We start from the raw sequence: 22,205 nt of genomic DNA, 5'->3' as shown, positions 1-22,205 counted from the left end.
GTTGATTTCCTCTTAGTGAATTTATATTGAACTAACAATGTTTAAAAAACAATTCTTTTTAATGTAGATTGAAGGGAGATTGAGTGGTGTCTTTGCATCATAAATACATTTTGAACTAGAAGTTTTATTTTCCCCTTTAATATATTATTTCCACTGAATTTCCTTCAGTGCTTTATAATCAATTCATTTGATAAGTTTAAAAAATCCTAGATTTGTTTTCATTTCTTCCCAAGAAACTTTAAAAGATAACTTTACAGAAATAGTTTCCTGGAACCTTATTTCAAATATATACTTAAAAAAAAATAAACTGAGGTTTTGGGTTTTAAAAATAAACTGAGTATTAAACAAATTAAAAAACTTGCCCAAATTCACCAAGCAAGGAGTGATAGTGTGGGGCTTTATGAATCCAAAATCTTTGATTAGCTGTTGTGCTGTATTACTTCAATCTGGAGCAAAAGATGTAAAAGGGCACCCATGGAGATATTGGTTGAGTGTATAAAATTAAAAGGAAGGTATTGTTTCTTTGCTTAAGATATCATAGCTAGTACTACAGGTATATCATTTGAATTTAAATGAAAGAATATAAAATTTATATTAAACCATGTAACTACAATCAGTATAGTCTGTGGTGAGACTTCAGAAGCTTATGTTTGAGATATTTTTAATTAAATGCCATCAGAATATATAAGATTGCCAAAGTCATGTGATTTATACATACTGTGCTCTTATATTTTCTCTTTATCCAATTTACCGTAATGTGGCGATAATTTTATTTCTAGGTAGTAGGCCTATACCGATTATGTGGCTCGGCAGCAGTCAAGAAAGAACTTCGAGAGGCTTTTGAGAGGGATAGCAAAGCTGTTGGTCTGTGTGAAAGCCAATACCCAGATATAAATGTAATAACAGGTAATAAATAGATGTTATTTTTATGTATACATTCTGAAAGACTACCTCTGCAGGAAGGAGAATTGAAATACGGTTTTGGTATTATTCTGAAGTCTTTTTTTCCTTCTTTCACAAACACTACTGTGTTCTTTTCTCAAACAGCCAACCTTTGGAAGGAAGTAAGGCCTACATTAAAATAGCTCCAGTAGCTAACAGAAGGAAAAGGGTACCTTGTCTTCATGGAGGGATAAATAAAGTGCCATCAGGTTCAGTTTGACTGGAGCATAGGTAATATAAGGGGCATTGACTGTCTGGTTAGAGAATTTAGATTTATTTACTAGGCAGAGGGAATCCAAAGATTTTTGAGCAGAGGAATGAAATCTTCAGAGATAGTCTGCAGGAATACTTATCTGGCAAGTCTGTGCGAATGATTGAAATAAGAAGATAGAAGAGGAACGAAAACCAGTTAGGAAGGCTTGGCAATAGTCTCAGCAAAGAGGTAATGAGAGCAGATGGCATCTTACAGCAGTAGCAATAGCAGGAAGGAATAGAATTGAAAGTGGATGAAGACAGGGAGGGCCCAGAAAAACATGACTTTGACACCTGGTTGATTGGATTCCATTAGCAGAAATAAGAGAAAACTACTGTTTTTGGTGGAGAAATGTAGAAAAAGATTATGAATTGGATTTCTTCTCAAACATATATTGAACTTGAGGTACCAGTCGGAGATCTCAGTGGATACATCAAGCAAAGTTGAAAGTGCTTATCTGCAGCTAAGGAGAGGATGTAGTAGAATGTGAGGGGTCTGTTATTTGCCCAGGTGATGAATACAGTCCAATGTACAGCATTGCAAATACTCTTCCAAAGCCCTGAGTGATGAAAATGGCAATTTGATGGTTATTGGCACTAGTTATAGTTAACACCTTCCAATTGTCTGTAAAGTTTCAAAAGTCCAGAACTTTGAGGATTTCAAAACTTTGGAGGCAGGCAAAGAAAGAAGAAACATCTAAAGGGATTGAGAGGAAAGGAGTCAGAAACTTTGGGAAACAAGAAACAATAGAGTTTTCACAGCAAGGTGTAATGCAGTGTCATTCTGTGGAGAGATCATATGAGATGAGAACAGAAAAAAAGGCCTTTAGGAGATTTTTTATAACTAATCAATATTTGGGGACTGTTGGCTTATAATTCCATGTTTGTTTTTTGTTGTTGTTTTACTTTTTATTAGCAAAGTTTTCAAGCATAGAATACTATGATAAACCTTCTTTGTCCATCATCTGGCTTCCATAATGACCAAACCTGTCTCATTTATACCCCTCATTTGATTCTCCCCACACTTGGACTATTTTGAACCATAATCTCAGATATCACATCCTTTCACCTACAGATGCCTTGGTATGTATTTCCAGATTGTCTGTGTATTTTGATAGTCTTTCTCTTCTCTCTATTGTCAACTACCATTTTTTCCCTTGCTCTAACAATATTTGTTTTTCTCTTCTAAATTGCTTTCTTATTTTGCACACAGTTGTCTAGGTGAGAATTTGAGGAGGGCTCAACTTGCACATATTAAAGAGATTTTTAATGATTGGAATCCTTAAAGACAACTTTTAGCATTGAGACTTTCCAAATGTTTGAGCTTCCCAATCTCTGAACTCTGAATGACTGTATTTTCATAGATTATTTAATATATATTCTTAGATACTAAGTTTGATCCCAAGCATTTTAATTCTAAAAGAAGACAAACCAAAGCACTTTTTTTCCTGTAAGTTTTAGCAAACCAGAAATAATGGTTACTTTTATTTTTCTAAAGGAAGAAGGTTTATTATTTCTACTAAAAAATGGGTCATTTCTACAAAAAGGTAGATTTTTCCCCCTTAGTAGTATATAATTAATAGAATCAGCAAAAGACTCATTTTTTAATTTATTAAGGAGAAATTTTATAAATATCAGTTCTCAGAAAATTACATTCTGAATAAAAAGAGGTTTTGTCTTAGTTGAAGCCTTGGCTTAGAGGTAAAAATTATGCCAAATGTGTACAGTTTAAGAAGATGAAGTGATGTGGTTTGAATTGTCAGAAATTTGCAGCATATGCAGAAGATATGACAGTAGATCAATGAATATTAGATTTATAGAAGCATTCTTTTCTAAAGTTGAGAGTTTCCATAGTTTATGAATTAGATATTTCTTGGCTTTATTCTTTGTATTCCGTTTCAGTAAAGTTGTTTTTCAGAAGAACCAAGAGCTCTTTTCTTTCTTGATAAAAAGCCAATGGAATGATTTAAGTTTTGTCTGAGAAATACCATTGGAATTGCAATAAATTATACACAGGGGCTCATCATGGCTCAAAATTTGGGGAGTTGGCCAGTAATAGTGTTGCCTCATGTGTTTGTTCCATGTGAACTCACATTGCTAAGTAAACTTTGAAATATAATTAACAGTTCAATAGGTCTAAAAAAGATATTAATGGAGTGGATAATAGACTTTACTCACAGTTTAATGTGTTCTTAGTGATTGGTTTGTCTGGAAGACAGAATGAAGTACTCCAGACAAACCAGAATTTTTTCAATCAGGTGCAAAATTTAAGGTGTAAAATCTATTCATAGTTTTAAGAGATGATAATAGAAAAGTCAATAGTTAGTATTTATTATTTAGTGATTATTAAAGTTTTAGACAGAGAGAATGGTGAATTTTGTGATTGAGAATTAATACAATATAGGTACTTCAAACCAGTCTCTGAGAAACAGATGTAGTTTCAGAGATAGAATGCCCTTTTTTTTCCAGTGTGGTGATGCCTGTATTGCATCACAGGGATGAGTAGAATCTTCCTGTGTAGTTGGTCCTTGTGCCTGAAGGCAAGAGGCATATGATTTCATAGTACCTAACTAATAGTGTTCTTGCCTGGAGAATCCCAGGGACGGAGGAGCCTGGTGGGCTGCCATCTATGGGGTCGCAGAGAATCGGACACGACTGAAGTGACTTAGCAGCAGCAGCAGCAGCAGCAACTAATACAGGGCAGCTTAAGAGATGTAACTGGAACCAGTTCTTTATTTACCAATAATTGCCTGCTTCAAGTACATGATGAAAGATATACTGTGTTTCATTAAATAAACTTCATCATAAATGTCCCCCAAGTCTTTTTTTAAGTAGCTTCTGTAGCATTAAAGATTGTCACCACAAAGTTATTATCTTATGTTTTTTATGTCCCAAAGTGTTAAGAAGGCAAAATGGTTTTAAGATGCCTCTGTCTATCACTAAGTTTTTGAATTAAGACCATATGGTCAATTTCTAGATTTATGAGTCGTTATATCTTATATGTCACAATGTACTATAAATACTTCCTCTCTGTATCATTTTATAAAATCCTTTATTTTTCCTGTGAAGTTTGTCTGCATTTACTAATAGAAAAGCAATAATAACCTTTACTTCATTGAACATAATATGCTGAGCATACTCTAAGTGCTCAATGTTTGTTATAATAATTCTCCCTTATTTGCCTTAAAATTATAGTGAAGTTAGTAATCTTGAATCCATTTAAAATCTGGATCCATTTAAAATTCCATTTATATTAATGGTTGTTTAGTATATTACTCATAAAGTATAATGATATTTGACATATATTTTCACTAAGTTATAAAGTTATCTTTTCTGGAGATCTTTTAGATTTTAATTTAATGTAATTGCATTATAGGACAAGTCTCAAATTACCAGGACATATTGAGTTTTATGAGAACTAACAAGTCTTGTTTTGTCAAGGAACAAATATGGAACCTTAAAAAAAAATTATGCCCTAAAGGTTTAGTAGTGTCTTTGTTTGGCAGCTACAGAAAATTGCATTTTCACTTTCTAGTTGTAGATTCTTTTTAAACTGAATGTTTCTCTTCATTGTGGGAAACTAAGGATAGTAGTAAAGATCACATGATAAAAGTTAAGGAATGGGAATATCACTGTATATCTAACAGGTATTGATTATTATTATATGCCAAGCAATATATATATATTGTATCTCTTTGTGTATATCAGAGAAAAAGTTTGGTCAGTATTCTCTTGGTTCCTTCCTGCATTTCCATCTTGTTACCTTTTTACTATGGAGTAGGAAGTTATGCTATGTTAAGGAATAAGGTTTTTTGGAGGCTCACAGCACAGTCTTGTACCTCCTCTTTCCTGTTTAGTATCATCATCAGAATACTTGAGCATTTTCATTTATTCACTAAAGACTTTAATATCTTACCTATGGTTAGATTTCCAGCTGAAGTCCTGCCATCATTCTGAATGACTTTAACATACAAATGACCGATCTAGTACACTCTTCTTATCTAACCTAATTATTATTGGGTATCAACTGATACCTTAAACTCTTTCTTGAAACATTCTTTCCTTTACTGCCTTGATAGCATATTTTCCTGTCCTGCTCCCCACCCCCACCCCGCCTCTACTTACCGTTCACACTTCTTTAGCCGTTCTTCCCTAGTCACCTTTGGAAAATCTTCTTCCTGATGACCACGTAAGAGCTGATTGAAGACTGGGATGGGGGCGGGGTGAGAGGGATATATGTTTGTAGCTGAATCATATTGTTATACAGCAGAAACCAATACAACATTGTAAAGCAATCATCCTCCCATTAAAAATAAATAAAAATAAGTTTTTTTAAAGAAAAAAATTTTTTTTAAAAAAGAGCTGATTGATGTTCTTCATCATTTTCTCCTATTATTAGGCCTTCTCATATCACTCTATATTACCTCCTTGGCTTCCCTGGTGGCTCAGACGGTAAAGAGTCTGCCTGCAGTGTGGGAGACCTGGGTTCAATCCCGGGGTTGGGAAGATCCCCTGGAGAAGGGAATGGCAACCTACTCTGGTATCCTTGCCTGAAAAATCCCATGGACAGAGGAGCCTGGCGGGCTATACAGTCCATGGAGTCACAAACAGTCGGACACGCCTGAACGACTTCACTTTCTTTCTCTCTTTCTCTCTCCTCCTTGATAATCTCAGTCATTCCCGAGGTTCTAGTTATCATGTTTAAGTTGATCATTCTCAGATCTGTGTCTCCAGCCATCTTTTTCCTGAGTCTCAGATTTTTATATCCAGTAGCCTTGAATGTCCCATAGATAACTTAAGCTTAATACGTTCAAAATCAAACTCTTTTCTATCCTCTAAAGCATGGTTTTCCTCCTTTCCCCCGTTTCAAGTAATAGCACTATTATTCACTTAGATGCTGAAGCCCCAGACCTAGGAAACATCCTTTTTCCTCTGAATGACAAATATATTTTTGATTCAGTGGTCCTGTTTTGGAATTTGTCCTACCAACATACCTGCGTATATACAAAATGATGATGTGCAAGGTTATTCATTATAGCATGTTGTGAAATAACAGATTAGAAAGAATACAAGTATCTGTAGCCACTGACTAGATCAAAATGTGGGGCATCCATACATTGGAATACTGTGATATGGCTGTAAAAACGTTTGAAGAAAATTTCTGTGTACTGAAAATATGGCAAGGGTTATGGCAAGGATAGGGCTTCCCTGGTAGCTCAGCTGCTAAAGAATCCACTTGCAGTACAGGAGACCCCGGTTTGATTCCTGGGTCAGGAAGATCCCCTGAAAAAGTGATAGGCTACCCATTGCAGTATTTTGGGGCTTCCCTGGTGGCTCAGTTGGTAAAGAATCTGCCTGCAATGCAGGAGACCTGGGTTTGATCCCTGCATTGCAAAGATTCCCTGGAGGAGGGCATGGCAACCGATTCCGTATTTTCACCTGGAGAATCCCCATGGACAGAGGAGCCTGGCAGACTACAGTCCATGGGGTCGCAAAGAGTCGGACATGACTGAGTGACTAAGCACAGCACATAGCAAGGATGAAATGTTAAATGAAAAAGTATATATGCTGTCTTTTATGTAATAAAGGAGAACAAATAATAATGTTATTAGTATTTATATCTGCATAAGCAAAAGCTGGAAGGATGCATAAGAAACTAATGAACCATTGTTGTGTTGTTTAATTACATCTGACTATTTTGGAACCCCAAGTACTGTAGCTCACCAGGCTTCTCTGCCCATGGGATTTCCCAGGCAAGAATACTAGAATGGGTTGCCATTTCCTTCTCTAGGGGATCTTCCCGAACCAGGAATTGAACCTGAATTTCCCGCCAAGAATTCTTATGAGCCATAGTATTATCAAAATTTAAAAGATTTATCAGATGGGAAACTTCCTTTATGATCATGTTTAAATTCAAATTGGGCTTCCCTTATAGCTCAGTTGGTAAAGACTCCACCTGCAATGCAGGAGGCCCCGGTTTGATTCCTGGGTCAGGAAGATCCACTGGAGAAGGGATAGGCTACCAACTCCAGTATTCTTGGGCTTCCCTTGTGGCTCAGCTGGTAAAGAATCCACCCACAATGTGGGAGACCTGGGTTCGATCCCTGGGTTGGGAAGATCCCCTGGAGAAGGAAAGGCTACCTACTCCAGTATTCTGGTGGAGAATTCTCTGGACTGTATAGTCCATGGGATCACAAAGAGGTGGACATGACTGAGTGCCTTTCACTTTCACTTAAATTCAAATTAAGCCCTCAAACTAAGTTCTCAGCTAAGCTGAGAGCATTTTCTAAATCAGTATTGTCTATATTTAGGTTTTTGCTGTCAGAAATGTCAATTTTTTTTCTTGCGATCACACTCTATCCTTTAGCTAGTATCTTAACCTACCTTCCTTATATGTAACAGCTATTATCCTTTCCTGTTTCCTCTACTATAGCTATATCACCTCTTAGTTCATAACTATTTGTGGTGTGTTTGAAATAGACTTACCTCATTCCTATTATAGTGGCACGTTTGTTGTTTTCTGTTCTTGGGTTTTGGTTTTAGAAATGATTTTTTTCTTCCATAGTATAGCATTGGAGATTATCCAGACTATTCAGTATGTGTGTTTAAGCCATATCTTCTGTATTTAAGAGGAATTGCATTTATGTAGCTCACTTATTTATAAGGGTTTATGAAAAGTCTGGAAATTAAAAATCCATATAATTGGAATAATTTGAAATTAATATTAGTGTGGCTTATTTTCTTTTGTTTTATATGGACTTAAAGGAGCTTTTTATAAAAGGAATTTACTTTATGAACAAATCTACTATATATGATAATTGGATATTATGCATGTGCATTATTAGCATGGTTTCAAAACAAAAAGTCAATTAATGAAGCAATTTCTAAGAATACAAATTGCAAGTGTTTTGTTATAGTACTTTTTACATTTCTGCTTTTATTGTTTTCAGAATGTTAAAAGTTCACTGTAATGATACTTTGAAAAAAAATTCGCCGCAGCTTTTTATTATTTCACTCTAAAGACTAATTGACATCTATTTCTGGTTTGTTTGGTTTCTGAAGGTGTTCTTAAGGATTATTTAAGAGAACTTCCTTCTCCTCTGATAACAAAGCAGCTTTATGAGGCTGTATTAGATGCAATGGCAAAAAATCCTTTGAAAATGTCATCAAATGGTTGTGAGAATGATCCAGGTGATTCTCAGTACACTTTTGGCCTTCTGGATTGTCTGCCTGACGTTGAGAAGGTAAGCACCATAGATATACATTCTTCCTGAAATAAACCACATACTTAATGAACTGAGTACTTAGCTCCAGAGCTACAGATAATTTTTAGTTATTTGACATTTGTAGCACTAATGAGTTTTAGCTCTACCTTTGCTGAAGACTAAACAGTGTAAATCTAGAAACTGATTCTTAAATAGAATAAATCTAGAAAACAGTTTTTTCTCTTTTGCATGTGATATTAACCTAGGCATGAATACTCCTGATAAGTTTTAAGAGTATTGTTATCTTATTATTAAAATGACATATTTGTAATTAAGTTAGGAAGGTATAGAAAAGAAGAATGGAATTTATAATTATCAATATCTAAAGCCTATATAATTAACATTTTGGTTTATTTCCTTTATTAATAGTATTTTTAAAATATGGTAACTGTTTTGTGTACATGACTTAGCCTCAAGACTTTGTGCTCACCACCACTCTTTCCTTCCTCCTTGTCTCTTCACATTTGCCCCCTTCCCATGATCTAAATCTCATACCAGTATCTTCTGGTATGCCTGCAGGAGAGAGGATGACTGGGCTTGCAGAACTAATCTTAGCCTAACTTTAGCTGTTGTTCCTTAGAACAAAAGGGAAAATAAGGGAAAGAAATATGGCCAGGCTTATCCAGATGAGGCCAACTTTGCCTATATTTCTTATCATGTGAGAGTGGAAGGTCCAAGAGTGGATAGAAATACTTTAAGCCTAATACCTTAATTAACTAGTTTATTTTAGTCATCTGAATGGCCTGTTCTCTGTCCAGTTAGATTAGGAATTTCTGTTCCCTTGGGTGGGAGAGAGGAATAGCTACAAAGAGGTAAACAGAAGAAGGGTGGGGTGAAGGGGTAGAAATGTTCCTTCATCAATATAAGGTAAAATTATGTATCATTTTGCTTATGAGTGAAGACTCGAGTGTCAAGGAATTTAAATCACTTGCCCAAGATTATGTAGCTTTTTGGGTGTTATAGTCTATCATATGAATCTAGGCCTTTCTGGCCTTAAAGCTCATGCTGTTAATATTCTTTCTAAAAAGGCTCCAAAGTATTCCACTGAATGGATTTGACAATTTATCATTATTTGTTTTATATAAAATTTAGGTTTTGAACCTATTTGTATATATTTGTCCACAGATTTCTTTTCAGTTAGAATTACTTATTCAGATTAGAATTTCAGAGTGGAATTGCTGATTTAAATGTTGTGAACGTTTTGAGGCTGTATTAGTACATATTTTCATATTACTTTTCAGAGGGGACTTAACAATTACATTATTTGGCTGATCTTATTTCAAGGACAAAAAAATTTCTTACTTTAGGTTGCGTTTCTTGGTTTGCTATTGAGATTGAGCCTAATATATTTAACCAGTCATGTGTGTGTGTTAACTGTGTTAACCAGTGTGTGACTGGTTTTGATTTCAGAATATCAACTGTAGTCTACTGTAGATCCATTTGCTCCTGATTCCTTCCCTTCATAGCCAAACACTGAGCAAATGTTTGTTCTGGCAGTTATCACTTCTTCACCCTTCATTTACTACTCAACAAACTGTTATCTGGCTTCCTACCCCATCTCTGTGGATCTGTTTTTGTCAAGGTTACTAATTACCTTCTAATCACCAAATCCAGCTGTCACTTTTGGCTCCAGAAATATTGATAATATGTCATTTTAATTTTTTAAAATAACTTTTTAAAGTGACAGGTTATTATTGGTATTTATTTCTTCAATTATGAAGAGGAAATTACATGCTTATTTTGTTAAATGATTGATCATATACCAGTATATTAAAAACATCATTTCTTTTCGTAATTGCTTAGACTTAAATAACCATTCACTTCTTAAGCAAATTCCCCTTATTGGTTTCTTCAAGGATTAAAAAAAAATTTTTTTTGAGTAATTTTTTTCATTTCTATGCTTCCCTTTTCCATTGTTTGTCTACTTAAAATATTTATTAAGAAGTGCATTGGCCTTCTTCCTAATCTGGATCACAATAGAACCTGGCCACGGTAACCTAGATTTTAAGATGGTGCCCCCTATTTATGACTACAGGATTTAACTGAACTTAAAAATGAACATTCTGTAACTCCTGCAGTTGAAGTGGGGAGTCCTAACCACTGGACTGCCAAGGAATTCCCTCAAGATACCTAATTTAATGATATCTACAAAAACCTGGATATTTTTGATGGCCATTATTTAGCCAACTATAGATACCTAATCTTATTAGTTTTTTGTTTATGCTTTCTGTATTTCTGTTTGCAAAAATAATTAGATACATGCATGTTTTCTCATTTCCCATTCTTTCTTACATAAAAAGTGACATAGTATGAAAACTAAGATCCTGCATGCCAAAACAAACAAACAAATAGGTATCTTGAGATGGAGAGATTATCTGGGATTATCAAGGCAGGTCCTAAATGTAATCACAAGTATCCTTATAAGGGACGGGGAGAGGGAGATTTGACTACAGGCAGACGAAAACAGAGGGAAGCAGAATCAGAAGATGTTACATTGTTAGTTTTGAAAATGGAAGAAGGGTCCCTGAGTTGAGGAATGTAAGGAATACAGCTCCTGGAAAAGACAGGAAACAGATTCTTTCCTAGAGCTTCTGCCGGAGTGTGCCCTACCTGCTGACACCTTGATTTTAGCTCCCTGAGACTCCTTTCAGACTTCTGGCCTCCAAATCTATCAGAGAATAAATTCATGTTGTTTTAAAACTTAAAAAAAAAAAAAAAGAACATTCTGCCCTAATCCCCTTTTCATCACAGCCTTTGCTGTTATCTTTTTAGAGAAGGGAAGAGAGGAAAAAGTTGATGGCATATTTTCTAAGAAACTCCAGCTAAAATTTGGAATTCATTCATGAGCATTTTAGATAATGTATATTTTAACCATTCTATGAATCAAATTATGTTGTCAAAACCTAAGTGTCCTGTGTAACATTTTATAAAAAAAAATGTGTTTCAAGTTCCAAACATCCAGCTTAAAAGTAAATCTTTGAAACAACCTTCTAAAAAGTGACAGGTTGTTTGTCTATATTTCCTACTATAAATTGTGTCCTTGAATTTATCCCTGTTTGACTGTATTAAATGAAATTTAATTCAATTTAGGCAACTCTAATGATGTTGTTGGATCATTTGAAATTGGTGGCTTCTTATCATGATGTGAATAAGATGACCTGCCAAAACTTGGCTGTGTGCTTTGGACCAGTATTATTAAGTCAGAGGCAAGAAACTTCCACCCATAACAACAGAGTCTTTACTGATTCCAAGGAACTTGCGACTGCTTTGGATTTTAAAAAACATATTGAAGTTCTTCACTACTTACTTCAACTCTGGCCAGGTAAATGATTCACTGGAATTATTTTTCTCTTACAATGATATCTCTACAATGATAGAATTAGCTAATCATTAAATATGCCCCTGTATGGTTGAAGAAAATCTTTTCTAGATTTTGCTTTTTAAAATAGTATGAATTGATACCTGCCCTTTAGATTTCTCCATTTAAATGTTCTGCTTTTGCTGATACTGTTGTAGACATAGAGATCAATGTATACGTTTTGGATTTGGTAAGCTCTGGGTTTGGATCCTGATTGTATCCCTTATTAGTCTGACCGTGGGCAACTTCATTAACATTTTAGAGTCTCAGTATCACCTTTTGTCATGTGGGTTAGTAATATGTTTATAGAATTGATAGGAAGATTAAATTTTAAAAAGTATGTGTATAAGGTGCTCAGCACAGCTCTTGGCACATAATAGATACTCAGTAAATATTAAGATTTTTACTGTTATCATTTTTAGTTCAACTGATTTAAAGCAGAATTCATTTTTCTACTTAAATCAGTTCTTCCTGACATCTTTCATGTATTCATGGTCATTCTTCAAATTGTCTAGGCTTGAGTGGACAGTTCAGTTTTTCTTGTCCATCCCTTATTCAATAAGAAAAGGCTGACAGTTATTTTCCTAACATATCTCTTAAGTATTTCCACAGCTAAAAGGAATATGTATTTAATTAGATGCTTTATAAAGGATCCCTGTATTTAGGTTCTAAAATTTTCTTACCCGGTAGTAACTCCCACTTGCCTCCCCTATCCTGCATAGGACCAAGTGTGAAGATACTTCAATGCTAAGGGCAGTACACAGTGTTGAAAGTGCCTGGGCCCTGGAGTCAGGCTTGGATTCAGATCCGATGGTGGCACTCACCAGCAGTGTGGACTCAGGCAAACTTTCCTAAGCCTCAGTTTGCTTCTGTATGAATAGTGCCTACCTTAGGGTTGTTGTGAAGATTGGCATAAAGGATCTAAGGAAATGAACAGAGAGTTTAGCATAAAGTCAGTCCTCAGTAAATGTGCTTATTAGTCTTCCCTGGTGGCTCAGTGGTAAAGAATCTGCCTGCAATGCAAGAGATGTGGGTTTGATCCCTGGGTCGGGAAGTTCCCCTAGAGAAAGAAATGGCAACTTGCTCTAGAATTCTTGCCTAGGAAATCCCATGGACAGAGGAGCCATGGGGTCACAAAAGAGTTGGATACAACTTAGCTACTCAACAAAAAAAACCTCTTTTGTTAATGTATATGAGAGAAGGATAGACTAAATAAAGTACAGAAGGCTTGGACTTCCCTGGTGAGTCAGAGGCTAGGAGTCCGCCTGCCAATGCAGGAGACACGGGTTTGATCCTGGTTCGGGAATATTTTACATGCCTCAAGATGGCTAAGCCCATGCATCACAGCTCCTGAGCCCATGCTCTAGAGCTCTTGAGCCACACAGCTGCTGAAGCCTGCATGCCCTAGAGCCCATGCTCTGAGACAAGAGAAGCCGCCACAGTGAGAAATACCAAGCACCACAGCTAGAGCGTGGCCCCTGCTCGCTGCAGCTAGAGAAAGCCCACGTGTGGCAACAAAGACCCAGCACAGCCAAGAATAAATAAATATAAATAAACACGTATTTTAAAAAAACACAAAGTATAAAGGATTGCTTGATTTAGTCTTTTAAAAAACTAATTAATTTTAAAAAGTGAGTTAAAAATTAAGCTAATTAAAATTTTCAACTTTTAAATTTGGAAAGTTAATATTTTTGTTTTCTTTTAAATACAGGCTTAAAAAATCATTTTCAAATTATATTTTAGCTGAGTTAGTATGTATTATTTATTAGTTAAAAGTGCTGAATGTAGGTGTTCTAATTAGTCTGATTTCTACATTTGGTACCCAACATAAGGGATCACTCGGGTTCAGGTTTAAATGTGTGTTTCCTAGCTTTTCCTGGAACTGTTTTAATTTTAATAAACATGAAAAATTGGGAAAGGAGCTATCTTATCATTCTAATCAAATGAAAGTTTTCTTGCCTGGAGCTATTAAGTTTATTACCAGTATCTGAGTTCTTTTATCATTAATTCTGTATCAGAGGTTAATGTCACTCCATTATTTTGTAACAGTCATCTTAGTGTTGGATTTAGGAGCAAAAATTTATGTTGTATGTTATAGGAAAAAAAGGTTCAGATTTGAGACTCACTGTACAGTATTTCAATAACAACCTTAAGCAATTGTGTCTGAGTATATAGCAACTTATTCCAAAGGTTTGTGTGGTTGGATTGAAAAATAGCTGCCCCCTTGTCTATAACTTGTTATTTTTCTTCAGTTATAATACCTCAGACAAAGTATAGAATAGGGCAGAAAGTTGAGAGGAAATAGGAGTTAGTCTTGCCTGCTACATCACTTGCTTTTGGATTTAAGAAGAGGCATAAATCAGGTAGACACAGTGCACTTACTGAGCCTGAGAAAATTGATGGTGCCATGGAAAATGGGCCACAGCCTATTACTTGCTGAATGACTGTCCTTGCTACATGTACCCCATTTATTTTCCTTGTTGGTATTTATCCTACTCCAGAAATAAAAAGAATTGGTTCCACCCTTTCCTGTCTACCTTCCTTCTTTTTTACTTCCTTAACTTTTTGTTTTATTATTTTTTTAATTTTGGGCAGTATAATTTGCTTTATATTAATAATTTGAATATAATTTACTTTGAGCTTTTCTTCTTGAAAAATCTTGTCTTCAAAGTGATCAGTTAGAACCCTGGTATACTGGCACTGAAAGTTAAAAGTCAGCCTGCCAGTGGCTTTTCAGATTCTTCTGGCAAAACCCTAAATTCTTTGGAAGCAGCTTTGAGGCTAGATTGGCAGCAGGTGAGGGAGCAAAATGGAAACACATTTCCCTTTTGATCAAAACAGTCTTCTTTTCATCTTTTTTATGTACTGGGTATGTAGAAGGTAGTTGCTTTTAAAAAAACATTAGCTTGCTGTCTTAAGAATATTGAAAATTAATGATAGGCTACCCTTTCACTTTATAGATAGGAAAATAGCTTTAGAGAATATACAATTCTTAGACTAGCTGTTTGTTACATCACATTTTCTATGACATCGATTTGGGACTGGGCTTTTGTTTTTGGAAGAGCTATCTATTTTCCCTAATTCTTTTTTTTTTTTTTTTTTGCGGTTGGGGGGCTGTGCAGCTTGTGGGATCTTAGTTCCCTGGCCAGAGATTGAACCTGAGCCCTTGGCAGGGAGAGTACTGGAGTTCTAACTGCTGGACTGCCAGGGAATTCCTTCCCTAATTCTTTTTGGTTCATTTTTCTCACTAGACTAAGCTTCATGAGGTCCAGGACTACATTTTGGTTACCTCTACACTTCCAGGTTATAACAGAGTACTTGGCAACAACTAGATACCCAATATATTCTATTAAGTAAAATAATTATGCCCAAGGTAATTATACTATAGATAAAAAGCTAATAGAGTGGTGATTAAAAATATAAATCTATTGGTAGAAAATAAGAAAATTATGCTTCTTAGTAATTATCATTATATTTTGAGAATTTTTTAACAACTTTCTAGATTGTATTTTCATCTTATTCTTTTGAAGGTGGGTAATCAGCAGTGCTAGGAAAACCAGAATTTTGGGGGGTAAAAGTAACCATTTTATCTGCATATGTAATAGGAAACCCGTATCACCACCAGTAGTTTAAAAAGCTAGTAAAGTTGATTTTTTAGAAATTTTGGTCTAAAAGATATAAAATACTTCAGTTGGTTTTTTGAAAGAAAGTGTTAGTTGCTCAGCCGTGTCCGATTCTTTGCAACCCCACGGGCTGTAGCTCGCCAGGCCCTCTATCCATGGACTTCTCTAGGCAAGAATACTGGAGTGGGTTGCCAATCTCTTCTCCAGGGGATCTTCCCAATCCAGGTTTCCTGCATTGCAGGTGGATTCTTTGCTGTCTGAGCCATCAGAGATATAAAATATTATAAATTGGTTTCTTAAATGTTTTCTAAGAAAATGCAAAAATAATGTTTGAACGGGGACTTGGTTAAGCAACTTTAAGCAGCTGGCAACAAAATAAAGGTGGGTTTTTGCAGGTGAATGTTGGAAAATACAGACAAATTAAGACAAGGTCAACACAGAGTCAAAAATGTTTTACCCTGGTTGGATCACAAACCAGATGACCTCAAGGTTAGCCTAGTACTTTAATGGGTTGGCAAAAACAAAAGGCATGACACTTAAGCACTAAGAATAGGAAGAGCACAGCAAATGAAGGGGAAAAGGCAAGGAGACTTAGTAAGGATAAGCATCTTCAGTAGAAGGATGAATAATTAAACAGTGAAAAAAGTTAGATATCCATTCTGCAATGGCATATGGCACTCTCTGTTAATACTGTTTTAAATATCAAGTTAAAGTAAATATCGCCATTCCTTTCATGGCTCAGCAGGTAAACAATCCTCCTGCAATACAAGAGACACAGGAGACACCCAGGCTCAATCCCTGGGTTGGGAAGATCCCCAGGAGGAGGAAATAGCAACCCACTCCAGTATTCTTGCTTGGAAAATCCCATGGACAGAGGAGTCTGGTGGGCTCCAGTCCATGAGTTGCAAAGGGTTGAACACAACTGAGCGACTAACACACACATTCCTTTAAAGTAAATATCAGACCTTTTTTTTTGTAGAAAATTTTAAATCAAGAGCTTTTAGCTATTCATAGTGATATGTAATAGCCATCATAAAAATGCAGGTAAACAGAAATGTTAAAAACATACCTATATACAGTTATCAGGTAAAAATCATTCAATCTCTGAAAATGTTATATAAATCACTGTACATCTGGAGAACTAGAACCATATACATGTCTGTATTATTCTTTAATTATTTTATTCAGTAGGAAATGAATATGTTAGAGAGTGTAAAGTTGGTATGTTGTCACTGGTTATATGTTCCCTTTATCGTAGTGAAGGGAGGTATATAAATGGAGAGGCACTTATTAATGGAGAATAAACATGCAGAAATAGAAAGGCATTATGGATAATTTTTTAATAGCTGTGCCTCAACATTTAAATTAAGTCCATTCGACAAGTGTTTTGTTCAGTACACACAAAAGAGTAAGCTGTAAAGCCTTGATTTGTTATGAAGTAATGTGTGTCTCCCTCCTAATCTGTTTGGCCAGTGCAATGCATACTATTAATAATAGAAGGAATTAGTCTAAGTATGAGGAATGTTATTTGTGATTGTTAGAGTCCTAACCAGAATGGGAAAATAAAATATCTGTACTATTTTCAGGCAATAAATGAAGACTGTTATTAGCTAATGCTGTATAATCAAACTCAGGTAACAAGTGGACAAGTCTAGATTTCATGCATTTTATCAAAGTGAAATTTGGCTGTTTAAAGTCAAGTAAATTATGACACCGCTGCTAGTAGAATTGCAAAAAACCCACAAAGATTAGAACTTTAAGACTGAGCACTTTAGATGCCTTGGCCTCATTTAGATATTTGCAGATAAAGAAACTTTTATTTTGTTTATACACAAACATGCCTTGCCTGCTTTTTGCTGTAGCTTTTAATTTAAAAGAAGCTACCAGCTTAGCCACTGTTTGAATTATAGCTAGATATTAATTAACTTGCACAGAAAGTTAATCAACTTGGAAATTTGATTTATTTGGGGATGTTGTGATGTAGCATGAATTAGCACTGCTGAACATTCTACTGGCTTCTGTTCCTAATCTTGATTATGTCTGGTGATAGAAAAAATAGTTATGGAATGCTTTCTTTTGGTAATGTGCATGTGTTTGTTGTAATGCATGTTTGTAGTTGATTATTAAATAGCTTATCTTTAGCTCTGTGTTTTTAAATTGGATTAAGTTGGATTACTGTCACTAAAGCAAATCAATTCTTTGTTCCTAGTGCAACGTTTAACTATCAAAGAATCAGCAGACAATTTGTTCCCAAAGCAGAAGTCTTCTCTGAATTATTTGAGGCGGAAGAAAGAACGACCTTACTTGTTAAATTTAAGTGGTACTGAATCATCAAGAGTACTCAGGCCAAGGCAAACCAGACTAGACAGTCCACTCAGTAATCGTTACGCAGGAGACTGGAGCAGCTGTGGAGAAAACTACTTTTTAAATACGAAAGAAAATTTAAATACTGTGGATTATGATGATGTCCCTTCAGAAGACAGAGAAAATGGAGAAAACTGTAGCAAAATATATGAGCCAGATATCATGACTGAACAGCCAACTCCTCTGTCCAAAGAGTGCACATTTCAGACGTATTTGACAGTGCAGTCAATTGAGTCTAGAGTGGACCGAAAAGTCAATCTCAAAGATCTACAAGAAAGTATTGATACTTTGATTGGAAATCTAGAGAGTGAACTCAACAAAAACAAGCTTAATATGAGTGTTTAAGGTTGAGAGTTTTTGCTTATTCATAACGTCTTATGTTTCACATCCATCTTTCTCACTTTCTTGTATATCTCACAGTGATGTTTTAAATTTTTTACTCTTGAAACCTTCAGTTATTTTCTAACAAGTTCATGTAATTCAAAAAACACCATCCATTACCATAGTTTTTACTTATTTCATTAGGAAGTTTTTCTTGAGGTAAAGATAACCTGGACTTCTTGTGGGTATTTCTTGCCAATGCTATGGGTATAAGTTTAAAATGCACTTCTAAGGTTCATATAAGTTATTAGCCCCTCAAGACTTTTGTGCTTTATAGAAACTGCTTTTCTGAAACAGACATTCCTTCCACTGGAAGGAATGCAGCTGCTCCGTCTGACTTGCAGTATGAATCCACGCACACTGCAACATCGTTCCATCACATTTCGTTCACAATGCAAATGCTGCTGTAAGAAAACCTTTTTATAAACTTTTACTTTTTATAAAGTAAAATTATACAAATATTAATGTATTCTGTGTTAACATTCAGTAATTATTTAAACTTAAAAATAAGTATTTTTGTAAGCCCCAACATATGTATATATTTATCAGCGCATATATGTATAGACATTAGAATGGGGGGAAGGATTGGCTGCAAAATCACGTGTATCTTTAAAGTATATGTCATAAGGCCAAAATCATTAGCTTAAAAATGTCTTTTTCAGGGAAAGAACATTTAAGTTAAAGGAGGAGTTGCATAGAAACACTTGAACCAAAACACTAGGAACATCTAAATAGAAAAAATAAGACTTTCATTTTTGACTTACAGAAAGTCACAGTATCCCCAGTGAGAAGTCATCCTTTAAATTGAAATCTTCTAACATTTTAAAGGATTAAGTGCCAAGATTTCTGCACTGGTGACTTAAATTTAAAAATCTTTACCTATTTATGCATTTTTATCTTCTGCTTTTTAAAACAAAGTAATTATACTTAGAACATATTTATTTGTAATAGTACATATATAACTTTGACTTTATAATTACCTTCATTTATTTCGAAAGAAATCTTGCCAGGATACTATGTTATTGATTTTTGAAAATTAACTTATTTTGACTAATTTTATCTACAAGATAGTCATTATAGCAATCACAACAGTGTTTGAAAATGTAAATTTAGAAGTCTTTTTTATTAAATTGGAATGTATTTTTTGTAAACTTTTATACCTACAGAATGTATAATTTAAAATTATTAACAAAGTTTGAACTACCAACTTAAAGATGTAGCAACCATTACAAAAACTGACTTCTTGATGTTTTTTAAAATATTAAAGTATTTAACTTTCTATGCAATATACCTTGGTAAATGGAATACCAAGTAATTTAATTTGGAAATTTACTTGTTAAAAGTCAGATAAATAACTATTTTTATATGAAACTTTCATTTTTAAAGCTTTATATAATAATTCAGAAAAATGCCAAAAGAATATGTGACAGACATATATTATTGAGTAAATGGTCAAAAGAAATGTACCCTAAATATTTTGTAAGAAGACTGTCTCAGTCTTCTTTCTTTTGAGTGCTATATCACATACCTTATATAAATTAGTGCCAGAAATGTAAAAGCTTTATTAAAACATTATAACCTCAGTGTCATGCTATTATTATGACGATTTTTAAGGATCATTTATTTCAAAGTCATTCTTTTTAAATGAACATGTTAAAGTATTGGACCATCATATATTATCCATAAATATATGTAATAACATTTTTTTTCCAAAATTGAGTTTTCCAGAATCTGCAGTACTTTAAGGGACATACATTATTTTGGATGCCAATAATTTTAAAGTTAATCTCTGCCATCTTAAGTATTAATGGAAAATACTAAACATTTGTTGTTTAAATCAGTCATAATAAACCTCTTTTGTTGACTGTGCTGTTTTAGAAGTACTCCATTAGGTATATACCTTTATTTAAAATGGCCTTTTCAAATCTTTTTTGAGTTTTTATACCTGCTTTTTATAGTCTCCTGGAATCTTCCCATACTGTTAGACAGTCAACTCTCATTCCCCTGCCAGCCCTAATGGTTTTCAGGATTGAAAACAAATTTAATTTTAGTGCATGTACCTGAACAAAGATTTTAAACAGTTCAAGTAGATTGAAAATAAAAAATAAAAGTGCTCCTCCCTGCCATCCACATCAATCTTACTTCTCAGAGGTAACAACCACTATTTATTCTTCAGGTAGCTGCCTTTGTCACTCTAGGCTTCCTGCTGCTGTTTCTTGATTTGTCATTTAAGCGGTACCTGTTGACTGTTTTGAGTGATAAGCAATTTATTTCACTCTGTTCCTCCTCCTTATTTATTTATTTAATTTTTTGGTTTCTCTTTTGGTTGCTTCTGTGACTTTAATAAGTTATTTCTTGATCCATCAGTTTTAAACAGTATCTCTTGACCTCTTACCATTGTGGAAATGACCAGCCCGGTACTTTCTTTCCAATTCATTACTGCCCTTTACCTCCCCAACTTCTGTGAGTTATACTATTAGTTTATATAATCAATCATTAATAGATGTGTATTATTTGGGGAAATAAACTATACTTTTGATTTTCCTTTAGTATTGATTCTAAAAACTGCTAATCAGTAACGAGCAGTTATGCTAGATTATGCAGAAATATTCATGGGTGATATTACCATGTGATGGTATCTCCAATCTTACAATCTTGAAGTCTGTATACTGATTTAAGCAGAATACAAACTAAAGGTCAAATGGATTATTTTATCTTACAGCCATCAGTTTCTCTAAATCATGTATTATTTGCTTCATAATGGCTTTTGAAGATTTTACTGTTTTCTGGAGTAAGTAATTACCTTTTTTTTCTTGGAGAGAAGATAAATATTTTCTTTACTATTACACTTCCTTTGTCAGTAAATTACCAAATTCGTTCAGACTACTTTTAGCTTTCATTCTGGATTCCTGAAGGGTATCATTACCTTTATTTTTCTTTGACAGAAGAAAAATATTTTCTTTACTATAACCCAGGGATCATTTTAAGCTTCTTAATTAACTTTATCAAACTTGTGCTTAGCAATTTTTAGCTGTTTCCTGGGATATATTTTCTTTGCACTCCTATGTGCTACTTTTTTTGTTTTTATTCTAAATTTCATTTTTTCCTTTTTTATTTGTTTGCTGAAGTATATTTATAAGTAGCCCTCTGCCCCACCACTTCCCAAAATCAGGCACATGGGAGATAAACTTTGTGTCCATGCATGTCTGACAAGGTCTTTATTTTCCATACTTCACTTTGATTGGACTTGTCCTAGGTTCAAACTCATTTTCCTTAGAACTTTGAAGACATTTCTCTATTATCTTCTAGCATCCAGCTTTGCAGTAATCCAGGTAAGAATGATGGTGGTTCAGACCAGCAAGGAGACAATAGGGTGGTGAGGAGTGATTGTATTTTCAATACATTTTGAAGTAGGAGCCAAAGAAATCTGCAAGTAGACTGTGGGCGAAAGGAGTAAATCCTGAGCAACTGAAGGATGGAGTTGCTATCAGCTAAGATTGACATGACTCCACTGTGTTTTTTAAATGAGTTCCTTGTAGTGGATGCTGCTGTTATAAATACAGTGATTATGGAAATGCTTTATAAAATCCTTGTTATCTCTTAAGTACTAATGCTTCTGTACCTGGTGATGGTCCCCATAGAGTCACTGTAAGAATAAGAATGCAAGAAAGCAAAATCCCACATTGTAATTGTCTTTGGAAATTTTCAGATTGCGTAGCTTTATATCAGGGACCCTAAAGAAACAGATTTGGGAGTGATACGGTTCCTGGAAAGAATTTAATTCCAGACCAAAGAATGATTTTGAGGTTTAGGATTTTATAATTTAAGAACATCAAATTTTAGCTACTTGGACAGTGATAAAGCTGTTTTATGTTTAAGTCCTAATTTGAGTCTCACTGACCTGAGGAATTTGGTACTAAGAGGAATGTTCTTTTCTCTTTTCCCTGCCCCATGTTTGCTTTGAATTCAATAAGGCTCAGATATGATAAACATCCCTGACAGAAGCATCAGACTGTGCCC

General features: G+C 34.6%; 1 protein-coding gene across 4 annotated transcripts in view; it reads left to right on the top strand.

The window, feature by feature from the left end:
• The window catches only part of SYDE2 (synapse defective Rho GTPase homolog 2), a 41,337-nt gene extending 20,608 nt beyond the window's left edge, over positions 1-20,729 (top strand). For 2 of the 4 annotated variants that reach the window (XM_069596108.1, XM_069596114.1), the window contains 5 exons: positions 780-906; positions 8,257-8,438; positions 11,550-11,781; positions 17,027-17,074; positions 17,650-18,646. In XM_069596108.1, coding sequence (XP_069452209.1) covers positions 780-906; positions 8,257-8,438; positions 11,550-11,781; positions 17,027-17,037 — 552 coding nt within the window. In that variant the 3' untranslated portion in view covers positions 17,038-17,074; positions 17,650-18,646. Of the gene's footprint in view, positions 1-779; positions 907-8,256; positions 8,439-11,549; positions 11,782-17,026; positions 17,075-17,649 lie in introns of all 4 variants that reach the window. The other 2 variants (XM_069596089.1, XM_069596098.1) reach the window with 1 other exon arrangement.
• Positions 20,730-22,205: the final 1,476 nt, after the last annotated feature.

Source organism: Ovis canadensis, chromosome 1 (assembly GCF_042477335.2).
Source record: "Ovis canadensis isolate MfBH-ARS-UI-01 breed Bighorn chromosome 1, ARS-UI_OviCan_v2, whole genome shotgun sequence".
Lineage (NCBI taxonomy): Eukaryota > Metazoa > Chordata > Mammalia > Artiodactyla > Bovidae > Ovis > Ovis canadensis.
Note: the sequence above shows the minus strand (reverse complement) of the source record. Positions and strands in the feature narration are given on the sequence as shown.